The sequence below is a fragment of the Nyctereutes procyonoides genome, unplaced genomic scaffold (genome assembly GCF_905146905.1).
Source record: "Nyctereutes procyonoides isolate TBG_1078 unplaced genomic scaffold, NYPRO_anot_genome, whole genome shotgun sequence".
NCBI classification, from domain to species: domain Eukaryota; kingdom Metazoa; phylum Chordata; class Mammalia; order Carnivora; family Canidae; genus Nyctereutes; species Nyctereutes procyonoides.
In genome coordinates this window covers 19,485,093-19,498,870 of record NW_026575041.1, presented here as the reverse complement: position 1 = coordinate 19,498,870, position 13,778 = coordinate 19,485,093, and the positions used below count along the sequence as shown (strand labels likewise).

General features: G+C 36.5%; 1 protein-coding gene across 1 annotated transcript in view; it reads right to left on the bottom strand.

Annotated features, from left to right (window-relative positions):
• Positions 1 to 13,778, bottom strand: part of FAT3 (FAT atypical cadherin 3) — a 652,865-nt gene that overhangs the window by 102,906 nt on the left and 536,181 nt on the right. The window contains exon 7 of the mRNA XM_055320836.1: positions 12,218 to 12,357. Coding sequence (XP_055176811.1) covers positions 12,218 to 12,357 — 140 coding nt within the window. The remainder of the gene's footprint in view (positions 1 to 12,217; positions 12,358 to 13,778) is intronic.

Below are 13,778 nucleotides of genomic sequence, written 5' to 3'. Positions count from 1 at the left end.
CAGGTTTTCCTTCTGTCTCCTTTTATTTCCTTGCAATTTTTATTTTGTAGCTGGTGGTGGTAAACAAACTGTTACCATTTTCTCTTTAGGTGCCACAGCCAGAATTTTGCTTGTCACTTCCCCTCGGTTTTGTTCTCCATGTCGCTCTGTTCCCTGTATTTTTTATAAACTGGTAGTTTGAACTAGGAGACTTGATAAGATTCACATTAAATTTCCTTCTTTCTTCCTCTTTTTTTTTTTAACCAGAAAAAAAAATTCTAATGGATGAGACAGTATATTTCCATCTGGATATAGATAATACCTAGTTCTCACTCTTGTTATGTAGTATTAGCAACCACTGATGATCATTACATAGATAACATTTATTCATTAAAAATGTAAAAATGGTAACATTTTAATTCTGATTTATTCCTAATTTGTTAGCTAGAAAAGTCCTAAAAATAAACTTCTCTCTAATTTTTGGTTACTCTGGAAGACAATTTATTCTTATGACTTTACTAAAGTCATAATAAATACTTAATTCTTTCCTTTTGTTTACCATTTCAAAATAATGAGTTGGTTCTTCAGCTCCTCCTAAAGTGACCAATGGAGTATTTTTTTTTTCCAAGCATCAGTATGAGATCATGAATTTCATCACTGCTGATATGTTTCTGTCCATTGTAGTTACTATACCTACTGATGCACGAATGGCCCTTCCTTGGCCAGTGGGAGTCTCTTCAAGTTGGCTTTTGAGATCTTTTGACATAATCCTAGTAGTCTTTGATAGCTTCTTTGCTTTCTAATAATTACTACTGGTGATTTTTTTCCAGGGTCACCTTGTACATTTTCTGACCCAGTCTTGTATTATCTATTTCTCTGTCCAAAAAGCACTGATTTCTTTTTATGTTAGAAATGGTGCTAGGAATGGTCATTGCTATTGGATTTGCTATTGTGTTTAATTTTTTTTCAGTGGACAGAGTCAGCAAAGGTTTTTTTGTTCTTAGTAATCATTTCTGAGTTCATACTGACACTTTGAATTCAAAATTAGGGCATCATGGTCTTTACTTAATCTCAGTCTTTTTATACCTGTATCCCATGCTGAAACCCCATGCTGAAATTTCTCATGCTCAATGACATCATCACAATTATTCACTGTTTTATATGAAATACATGCACACAAGTCTCAGAATTACAATATAATATTGGTATTATAATTATATCACAACTCTGATCATCCAAAAGCAATTTAATATTATTTTTAGTTCTTTCAGTCCTTGAGATTTATCCCACTAGGGATATTCAGTCTCATAAGTATATTTAAAGTTTTTTTTTTAAAAGATTTTATTTATTTATTCATGAGAATATACAGAGAGGAGAGAGAGAGAGAGAGGCAGAGACACAGGCAGAGGGAGAAGCAGGCTCCATGCAGGGAGCTCAACATGGGACTCGATCCCAGGTCTCCAGGATCACACCCTGGGCTGAAGGTGGTGCTAAACCGCTGAGCCACCTGGGCTGCCCCAGTATATGTAAAGTTACATTAGAGTTTTATATGTAGATATGTAAGTTCATTTGCTTCTCTTTACTTACAAATTTTATTTATTTAATTAATTAATTTTTATTTTAAAAAGATTTTATTTATTTATTCATGAGAGACACAGAGAGAGGCAGAGACATAGGCAGAGGGAGAAGCAGGCTCTATGCAGAGAGCCCGATGTGGAACTCAATCCCGGGACCCTGGGATCACGCCCTGAGCCAAAGACAGATGCTCAACTGCTGAGGCACCAAGGTGTCCCTACTTACAAATTTTAAACTTGTTTTTAATATTTAATTTTGTTTTACATTATATATAAAAGTACCATTTTCAAGTATACAAAAAAAGTATGAGAGAAAGGGTGAGAGGGCAGGGGCAGAGGGAGAGAGAATCTCAAGCAGACTCTGCACTGAGTGTGGACCCTAATACTGGGCTCCATCTCGTGACCCTGAGATCATGACCTCAGCCAAAACCAGGAGTTTAGTGCTTAACCAACTGTGCCACCCAGGTGCCCCAGGTAACGATTTTTTTTAAAGATTAATGTTATATTATCCATCTCTTTTTAAAAAATATTTTATTTATTTATTCATTAGAGACACAGAGAGAGAAAGGCAGAGACACAGGCAGAGGGAGAAGCAGGCTCCATGCAGGGAGCCCGATGTGGGACTGGATCCCATCCTGAGCTGAAGGCAGATGCTTAACTGCTGAGCCACCCTGGCATCCCCCATCTCTTTTGTTAATATAAACATACCGTATACATTTTCCCCTGCCCCCTGATATGCCATGTCACTTAACAGCATATCAATGATTCTCAGTTGAGGATGAGGGGATAAATATCCTAAGGGGATATTTAGCAATATCTGGAGATACTATTCATTGTCACAGCTGTGAGTTGGGGTATTCTTGGAATCTAATGGGTAGGGGGCAAGGATGCTGTTAAACATTCTACAATGCACAGGATTGTCTCTCACGACAAAGAAATATCTGACCCAAAATGTCAATAGTGTCACTTGTTGAAAACTCTGCATTATCATATTCTGAAGACCAATCCACAACAGTATAGAGATACTCTTCCAACGGGTAGATGGATTACAGTTAATTCAACCATTCCTCTCTTGATGTTCATGTAAGATGTTTCTAATTTTCACTCTTAGAAAGAATGTGCAAAGATGAACCTCGTGCTCATCTTTTTATATTTTTGCTACCATATATTTAGGTCCCTAGAATTGTGAGTTCTGGATCAAAGGATAAGTGCTTATATAGTTTTGTTAGTGATTTCCATATTCCTCTTCCTTTCCATATTCCTCTTTGTAAAAAATACAAATTTTATTAATTTGTATTCCTATAGCAATATATAAGAATGACTGTCTCTCACAGTTTTGCCAACAGAGTATGCGCTCAAACTTTTGTATTTTTTGCCAGTCTGATAGATAAAAAAATTTCAGTGTACTTGTAATTTGCCTTTCTCTTATTATGAGTAAGGATGAGCATCTTTTCATATGTTTAAGAGTCATTTGCATTTCTTTTTCTGTGGAAATTATTTATATCAGCTCATTCTTTTATGGATTAGATGGCCTTTTCCTTCTTTATTTTTGGAAGCATGGTGATAAAATTGCAAATATGTTTTCAATTTTGTCATTTAACTATTTTGCTATGGTGAGTTGTTTTTTTTTTTTTTCTTCCATGCAAAAGCTTTTATTTTTATTTTCATGGAATTGAATACATCAATCTTTTCTGGTATTGTTTCTGGACCCTAAGTCAGAGTTTAGAACATTTTCTACACTTCCAGGTTATAGGTGAATACATTCACTCAATTTTTAAAAAAATAGCATTTATATGTTTCCTTTTCTTACATTTATATCTCTACTCCATTTGGAATGTTTCCTATAGTATGTGAGGAATGGATCCAGTTTTATTTTTTCCACGTGGCTTTCCATTTATTTTAATACTACTTTTTATAAGACAATATATTCCCCAGTGATTCGAGAGGCCACTTTTATTGTATGCTAAGTTTCCATATGCAAATGGTTTATTTCTAGATTTTTCTATTGTATTCCATTGGTTCGTCTTTTCATATGCCAACATAAAAATATTTTAATTACAAAAGCTTTACAACATGTCTTAATTAGAAAAGTCAGGCCTTTTCTTTGTTCTTTTTAAGGGTTTTCCAGGCTATGCTTGCTTGTTGTTCTTCAAAATGAACTTTATAATCAACTGCTATAATACCTGACAAAAAATTGATAGCAATTTAAATTGCATTATGATAAAAGTATAGGTCAACCATAGGAGAACTGATCCTTTGTGATGGAGTCTTGCTATCCAAGGATATAGTTTGTCTTTTTTCATTTGTTTAGATCTACAGTTTCATTTTTCAGGGATTTTTTAGTTTTCCTCAAATAGGTTTTTTTTTTTTTTAATATTTATTTATTTACTTGACAGAGAGAGAGAGAGCAATGGGAGGGGCAGAGGGAGAGGGAGAAACTCTCTAGCCACAGTACTTGTAAGTCATGCCTGAATGAAGCTCATTGAATACACATATTTTCTCTGTAAGGCACATCATGTCCTTGCACTTGGGAACACGAGATTGCACTTCAGTACTTCATTTTAGGGTCTTTCAAACAGTGAGATTACCAACAAAGAATACAAAAATGCAAAAAAACCTAGCACTAAATGGATTGCAAAAAGGACACTTGTATATAGCATGAGACAAGAAGGCAGAGTGTCATCTTGTTAAATAGCAGGGAAAATATTTTGCTGCTCTGTGCATGTCCAGAAATGACCACAAGGGTCTGAGAAGATTGATTTTGGGATTACAGATAAATTTCAGAGATCATCAATGTATAGCCAGCATCTAGCCCAGGGCTGGACACTTTGCAGGCACTCGATAAATGTCATAGTTAAATATTTAGTATTTTGATAGACAAAGTGTAGACAGAGGTGATACCACATATTTTATTCTCTTCAGCCATGATCCAGGTAAAATGATGATTATAAAGAAGGTGATGACCATCATAATATTAATAGTATAATTTAACAATAACAAAAATGACAACAAGAAAACTATTAAACATAGTAGTAATAATAGTAGCAGCAACTAAATCAATGATTATGTATTTCTTTATATTTTTATAGTACTTAAAAAAGTTTTTATTTTTGTGAGTTTTTTTTTGAATTTGGGGACCATATTAATTATTAAAAGCACCTGAGGGTGCCTTTGCAGCTCAGTCGGTTAAGTGTCCGACTCTTGATTTTGGCTGGTCGTGGGATTCAGCTCTCTGTCTGGCTCCAAGCTGGACATGGAACCTGTTTGAGAGTCTCTCTCTGCCCCTCTGCTGCCATGCAAGAACTCTCTCGCACTAAAAAAAAAAAAAAAAAAAAAAAAAAAAAGGAAAAGAAAAGAAAAAAAGAAAGAAAAGAAAACAAAGGCACCCAAACTCATATCCAAAATGTGCAAACTCCAGGGAGTGCATGTTGAGGAATTACATTTGTTTTACCTTTTTCTTTATAAATTTTATAATGCAAATTGCTTTATCTATTTGCATTGGCTAATACTTCTAGCACAATGTTAAATAGTAGTGAAGATGGTGACCTCCTTGTCTTATCACTAACTAATGAGAAAGCTTTTACCAATTCTCCATTACACAATATGCAGGCATTTGACTGCATTCTAGAAAATTATTTACTTTTAAAAATAAATGTGGTCAGACCATGGCTCTTCTTATAAATAGCTGCACTGTCACTCACTTTGGTTGCACAGGTGCTTTTCAGAGGAAGAGAAAAGGGCAGTGTTATGACCTCTGTGCTAGGAAGACCTGCCCAAAGAGTGAGTCTCACATGGAAACAAGATTTGGCTGGAGTTTATGGTAAAAAAAAAAAAAAAAAAAGGAGGGCTGAGAAGTGTGCCTGTGAGTTTTAGGTATTGTTTTTCTTCTTCATTGTATTTGGAAGGTCGTGCTAGATTCTTTGATTGCCAATTCTTTCCTTTAAATAGTTCAAGTTAACTTAGTCAAGATGCTAAAATATTTGTGTTCACAGAAGCAGCTATATTAACGGGATAAAAAAAGCCTTTCCAGCCAGCAAGGCTGCCCTGACCTTCGGGAAGTTTCAAAGTTGATGTGCTCCTGAAAAGCTTGCCTCTTTCTGCTTGCTTTGTCTTGAGCCTAATCTACAGTCAGAACAAGTGTTTCTCTGTAAAAGACTTCCTTTTCCTCATTTGCTTTTTTATTTCCCACAGTTGGGGCCATTTGTGAGCTCCTGAACTAACAAACAAAGCAAAGTAACTCTCAAAGATGTTGTGCTCAAAATGGTAATTGAAAGGCCCAAAGAAGTACAATGGAATCAAAGCAGGAGGAAACCTGAATGTAGGAAGTCTCTTCAGAGCTGGATTCAATGCTGCCCACCACAAACACTTTGGGTTTTGGAGGCTCATCTAAGCTAAGTATGGGTAGATGCCAAGCTTGGCTTTACAAAGGCTCATGGAATGAACTGTCCATGGGGCGAGTAATAGAGTAAGGCCTCTGTCTTTTATTAGAACCAATTAAATCCTAAATTACTGAAACTGTGTTCTGCCTCTGTTGGCATTTCGAAACCAATACTTAAAACATTCTACATGATTTCAATGGTAATGCCCCCTGTATTCTCTCCAAGCTTACAAATTTTGTTTTTGAATATATAAGTAGAAAAATCATGTTGGTTTGTTTATTTAACAATTTATAAATCCACATCATATTCATTTCTTAAGCTTTATGGTCTCCAGGGTATCAATGGGAAAAATGAGAATATGAGAAGTTAAGGTGGGGAGGCGGTGCCCAAAGTTCCAATGGCAAGGCCAGATTTAAATTAGTTCATATAGAGCCTAACTCTACACTCATTCCATTCTACCATTTCCATGTGTACTTAAATTATATACACATTTATTATAAACACACCTAACATGTATATGAACAGTTATACGTGCAAATATTATATGTCTTGCTATACAGAAATCCTAACTGACACGAGAGATAATTGATATGACCATTCTCATTCCAGGAACCTTAATCATAGGATCATTCTAAATGATCTGCTGCTTTTAAAATTGGAATCCATTTTCTGCTGCCTTTAAAATTGGAATCCATTTTCAAAAACTGATTTACTTGTAAGTTGTTAGACAAAAATCTATGACATTCAGTGAAGTTTTATTGTCATTTTTTTTACTAGAAAGTTTCACCTTAGAGTTGGCTTTCTGCCTTATTTGATCTCTATAGAATTGTACTACTTCTAGCGTTTTCCTAATGTAAATGTACAAGGAAGCTTGTGGCTACTTCCTTTTTCACCTACTAAGAGGGAGATGATGCTAAAGAAGACAAAGGAAGTATCTCTTGGGAGTTCCTGCATCCAGAGAATCATGGAGCAGCTTCGGCAAAAGTAATTCATTCCACCCTCACCTGCTTTTAAGCAGGAGCAAGATGGAGAGAAAGGATAAGAAAAAGTCTAAATCCTCAAGATAAAGTCTGCATTTTGAGGAAGGAGACCAGCAAGGAACTCCCAACGCATTGCTTAGAGACAAAAGAAGAATGGAATCCTCAAGGCTGTGGAGAGCAAAGCTACCCTGAGGAATGCTGGTCCCAGACCTCACAGCCCCCTTGAAAACACACTCTTTGGCAGAAAACCTCTGCGACTAATTAACTCAATTAACTGCTTTTGTGGGGCTGAAGAAATTTGGAGTTTATCTGAAAGATTTTTAATCTAAGGTTTGGCTGTGGAGCATACAAATACAAGCTGATTTTCCTATATTTATAAATCAAAGCAAGACTTGAATAAGAAAAGCATATTAAAATCACCAAAGTACATGTCACAAGTCCCTGAATCAAACCAATGTAATTTTTAGATTATTATTTGGGCATGAATATCTCTGCTGTCTTTCATGAATAACTATGAAAGATGCACACACAATATTTTATAGTTATCAGGTTTATTATTCCAATTTAAGTTGAGGATGAGACTAATAATAAAAGCTGCATGTGTCCAGCACATCACACAACTCAAGATATCTCAAAAGATCTTATTTTAGGGGTGCCTGGGTGGCTCATTTGGTTAAGTGTCTGCCTTTGGCTCAGGTCGTGATCCCAGGGTCCTGGGATGGAGCCCCACCTTGGGCTCCCTGCTCAGTGAGGAGTCTGCTTCTCCCACTTCCTCTGCCCCTCCCATTGCTTGTGCTCTCTCTCTCTCAAATAAATAAATAAAATGTTTTAAAAAGTAAAAAAAAAAAAAAAAGACCTTATTTTATTCTTATAACCCATGAAGTATGGAAGGTATTATCCCCATTACATAGAAGAAATTGAGTCTCACAGAGACAGAGCCACCTGCAACTGGTTAAGTGCTGACTTAAACTTGGGTCACCTGATTCAAGGTCAGCGCTCCTTCCCTTAGAGCAAATGCTTCCCCTAATGAATCATATATTTTGTATATACAGATGTGTAAGGGAAACTTTCTGAGATATAGCTGATTTTGAGAAGAAAAAAGTGGGTTTGGACCTCTTTACCTTTGTACACCTACGGTGGTCACCCAACCAATCTGTGTGCTGGTTTCTCACCAGAAAAATGAGTATAATGACAATATTTGATTTAACTATTCCCAGTAAGTTGCTGGGAATGAATGAAACTTAAGAAAGAAGCTTGGTTAAGTCTCACTATGCAAATATCAGGCATTATGTATTATTATATCTTTCCATCCATTGATCCTTTGGAAGAGCCATGCTCTAAATTTACTTACACTTGCTACGAAGACACAATAGCTCATATAGGTTTGATAGATACATGGGGAAAGTTGTTAAACCTTTTAATTTCTCATCCTTGGTAAAGTGTGTCCCTGTGGCCCATAAACTCATCAGGCTGAGCAGAGGCCATGAGGGGATGGGGTATTTTGCTCTCTCCTCTGCATGTATGGCTGGCTATGAGACATTCTAACAACCATAGGTGGCACTGTGTCCCCCAGGAAGCAATCTTAAAAAGTGTCCCCCCCTCATAAGTAGTAGAGCCAAGTGAGTTTCTCTTCCTGCCTTAGAATAGGTAACAAAGATTTGTCCTTGCTTTTGAGAGGTGGCATGGTGCAGTGGTTAAGAGAGCAGACTCTGGAATCCAGATACCTACGTCTGAAACCTTATCTACTCAAGCTACGTAATCTTGTTTTGCCTCAATTTCCTTTTCTGTAAAATGAAGATGATAACAGTTTCCTATTTCTAACATAACAAATTACCACAAACTTGGTTTAAAATAACACCCGTTGTTATCTCCTGTTAACTCCTGTAACTCAGAAGTTTGGGTAGAGTGTGGCTCACTTGAGTTAAGAGTCTCATGAAATCAAAGTCAAGGGGTCCGCGGGGATGTGTTCCTTTCTAGAAGTTCTGGAGTCAGCTCCAGGCTCATTCAGGTTGTTAACCAAATTTAGTTCCTCGAGTTTGGAGGCTTGAGGTCTCTGTTTCCTTGCAGGCTGACAACTGGAAGCCCTTTCAATACCTAAAGGCTACCTGCATTTCTTGCCACATCACCTCCACCATACCTGACCTAGCAATGATGTTTCAAATCATCTCACATTTGAAATCTCTGAAATCCCCTTTTGGTGCATCTCTTCCTACCTTAGCTGGAGAAAGTCATCTGCTTAAGTGTTCATTTAGTACATCGGAATCTTTAGAACTTGAAATCCACAGAACCTTTTTATATTCTGTACTCACGCTAGGGAATCTCTGTAAGTAAAAGGATGTTTATTTGCCGCCAGATATTGTAGCTCTGAGGCACAAGAATCCTACAAGTTGGGACAACAGAATAAAAATGAAGATGAAGGAAGGGTTTTCATGTATACACAGAGATCCCTGAGGCTCTGATTTATTTGACATTTGTGAAGTAAAATTCAACATGTTGTTTCTGGCTGATTTGAAGCCCTTGTCATAGATGTTTTATGATTCCAAAGGAACAAAGTAGAGAAAAGTTCCCAAAGGAAAACTGAACAGGTGTTTTTGGGCTACAAAACATTTATTTAGTTATATGGCGAAGGGTATCTCTTTGATGGTGGAATCATTAAGTTGCCTAGGGTTATGGGGTAGAGCATGCTTTAGTGATTTCTAAGAGAAATCTAGAATGATTTCTCTCTCTCTCTCTTTTTTTACCAAAACATCTTTTTGTAAAAATGTTCTTGATACTGAATGCTTTGACTAATTGAGAGAGCCGCTTCTGTCTTTATTGTCAGAGGAGCTGTGGCAAATGTGAGCAGAGGCTGGGGGCAGGGTAGTATTCAGGCCCAAACACAGACTTAAGGACGGAGTTTTCCTGGTGGTAGTAATGGTGACACACAAGTTTAGACTTTGGAAATAGTTAATTCTCACTTCTTGAGAAGCACCTATGGAGACACAGAGTGACTTGGCAGTTTTAGACAAGAAAATCTCCTGCTACCTTTCATTAACCTACTTAGCTTGGCCTTGCCAAAGGAAACCTCCAACTTCACCCCAATTCTCTAACTCTTCCCATAGGCTTTGGAGAAAAGTCTAAGGTGCATTCATCTGAACTAAAATCAGCCAAAGTAGGACTTGAACAATGTGTCCATTGTCTTATAATATACACTTCCAAGTTAACTTTTTTTTTTAAATGTGTGCACATCAGTCATCTGGTTTTAAAACTGACTCACTGTGACCCTAGGCATCTAGCATAGCTCTTATCACATGGTATGAAACCAAAAAATACTTGTGGAATACATGCTGTGAAATGGCTTCTCATCTGGTCCTAATGAAACTCTAAAAGAAGAGTTTCATGGACTTTTTTTTTTTTTTTCAGTTAATATGAATCAGTTGTGTGCTTTGAAGATCCAGCCTGCCATGAAGGCCCTGCTGACTACAAACTACCTACTATTTGTTCACTCACCCTAAACACATTTATTTTGTATCTTATAACATTCTGGGCACACTGAATTACCATTTAATCCAACTGTTATAAAATCCTGGAGAAAGGTATGGAAATGAGTATGGTTCCATGCTTTATTTGTATTTTACTCAAATTTGTCTTGTGTTTTTAAACGGTGTTAAAATGTTGAGGTTGGCTATACTAAGAAATGGCCAATTTCAAGAGTAGAATGAGCAATAAAGACTTAGCAATCTTGTAAGTGGGTTGCTTTGTATTAGTCTTTGGGGCTTGCTTTTAGATTGTGTGAGTCCCATTGGATCTCAACCATGGTGTCCTTTCCAGGACTCTGTATTTTAGTCTTGAATATCCTCTGAAGCAGTACAGACTTAAGTAGGGAGTCTATATAACTTATTGTTCCAACTGGGGCAATGTTAAGAGTGAATGGGATAACTATTAATAGTTACACCAGTGCAACAGGTATAAACGGGACTCTGTCGGGTAATTAGGGCTGTATAGTTATCCTAGGAAAAGACATGGGTTGAAGGATCAGGACTCATCACATCTGGCTGCTTTGTCTCATGCACGTCATGTTCTGGGTTTCAGTGTATTTGAATGAGAAGAAAAAGGTAAAGTAAATCAAGGTAAGAAGTAAAGTAGAAACAAATGCTAATGTTTCTTTAAAATTTCACCATTTTATGATTATGAACAGCCTCAAAGGAGAAAGTCTTACTGTATTTTTGAAACCATTTCAAACTAAGAGGCAGCACATGAAACAATCTTCCTCCTTTTTAAAACTACATAGTTACAAGAGCTTACATCACCTTTCAAATCAACATTTGCTAACTTTAGGGTTGGCAACAATTTCGTCTTTGCTTCCGAAACACTGTGTTAAGTCATCTCAGGGCACATCTGGGCTGAGCAGGACAAAGAACCTTGATTGATTAGTGATGGCTTCTGGGGTCATGAGAACAGGAGAGAGAAGCAGGGAGAATGGAAGGGGGATGGGACATGCGTGTGTGCCAGTCCTCTCCAGTAACTAGCCTATGGCCTCTGGTGCTAAAACAGAAAACTAAAAAAATCTTCTTATATTTAGAGTAAATCTGCCCCCCTATTGATATCTAACACTGTGTTAGTCTCATCTAGAGATTTTTTCCCCCTCCTTGCTCTCAATGCCCTTTCATCAACACTCAAGAGAGTCCAAGCAATGGCCCTCACCCTTGGCTGTTTGTTAGAATCATATAGGATATCTGTGGATGGGGCTGAGGGTTCAGTGGTTTTGACACCCTGGGGCCCACGACCAGGGGAATTCTACTGTGCAGCCAGGATGAAGGACCATTGGCATAGAGGCTAGTGTTAGAGATGGGAGCCAGGGCACCTAATCAGTCTTTGTTCTTACTGAAGCCTGTGTGACCTTGGACATATCACTCATCTTACTTTGTTAAATGAATTTAGACTCTTAGGTGCCTCTATCTCTAACTCTCAGACTGACAAATGAAAGGTAGAGAATACACTGGTGCATTGACCCAGACAATATACACATCCTCTCCTTTGTAAATTCAAGGAAAGTTGACTTTGTTGTCAAAAAGATAAATCTACAGCAACTGATCAAGAAGCAAACACGTATCAGTCTTCCATGCATGAATAGTCACAGCTAAGTGATACAACACCATTGACAGAATTCTTTTTCTAGGTTGTTCTCTTAAATGTTTTTTTTTCTTTTTTTTAAAGGAGGAATCCATAAACATCATTTACTAGTTCCAATACATTCTTTGATCACTTGAGCCACTGATTAGCAGAATATTGGGCATTCTCACCAATTAGTAATTTGACCTCTTACCTGAGTCACAGCAACATTTGTCCCATCGGTGACTTCCACACTCATGTTATAGATGGATCTCTGTTCTGCATCCAAAGGTTTTGCAATGACAATGGTCCCAACACCTTTCTCTGCGTCAAAAGAGCTGTCAAAATTCCCCCCTGATGGTTTCACAAAAACAACATGCAATTAGCATATCTGAGAAGTTATTACATCTATTGAAGCATATAGCTTTAAAGAGAGCTCTTATATAGAAATATTTTTGACAGGTATCCCTATGGCTCAATTTTGTACATCTTAAATGGGACCTCTTTATTTCCAACTTAATTTATATTTCCAAACACAGCCTCTACAATGCCTTACAAATGTCACAGAAAATAATGTATTGCAAAGAAAATCCTCAGTACTAATGTTAGAGAAGTAAAATATAAACTGACCCACTAAAATATTTAGAAAGCTAAATATGTCCTCCAATCCCTTGTGGTTTTTCTGCTAAGAATTTGTAGACTTTTCTGCTTTTCTAACATAGATTCAATTCTAGGTAAACAAACAGTCCGATTAATAACAAAAATGTGTAGACACTCTTAAATCTATTCTAGGATTGATGGTAAACATTTGGTTGGTAAAGTTCAGATTCCCTCCCATAGATGTCAGAAATAAAAGTATAAATACTAGAAAATCAGAAAAAGCAAAAAAAAAAAATTGAGTTTCATATAAAAAACTCTGTATCTGCAAGTTGGGATATTTACAGACAAAAACTTTTTTTGCCATCTTGACAGTGAGAATTATTTTTTTGCTCAAAAAGGTAGCAAGTTTATGGCAGATTTACAAAATGAAATCAGGAAGAAAGTAGAAGAATACATCAGTTTATGTGACATCAACTCATAAAGCAATCAGTATGAAAGTTTAGAAAACTTTCCTCCCCCTTCCATCAGACCAAGTATAGCCTACAATCTGTGAATAATGTACTAAGCCAATACGGGGCGTTTTGAAATTAGTGTAGCTGTTTCCATCTCTGTGAACTAAAATGTGGTTTATGATCTTTCCTAAAATGAAATTTTTTTTTAAGAGAGAGAAAAGATAATGGTACAAGTGCTGGACTGATTTTAATTAAGTATCAGTACATGTTTACAAGCTCTATTTGTTTTAGTCTGAAATTCCATGATGTCAATTAATTCTGTTCTTGGATAGTAATTTTATTTAGCTACAGCACATAGGGCAATGTACTTATTTAATTTCATATTTTAGAAAAGACATCTTGGCTTCTCTTACATTCAACTTACTTTGCATTTCATTTTGCTGATCAGTGAGCAATACTATTTACAATTTCTACAATATTACAATTACAAATAAGTGAATGACTTAAGGGAAAAGAGAATTTTACCTGAACTAGTAGAATTTGATGTACAGTGACAAAAAATAAATCATATGGTTTACATAAAAACAAACAAACCAAAAACCTGGTCATATATATTTCAAATACTTATTGCTTGCAGCTGTCATATACAGTTAAGATTATTTAATTGCTAGCGAGAACATAATTGCCCTTGACATTTAATTAAAGTTATGGAGATACGGGGGA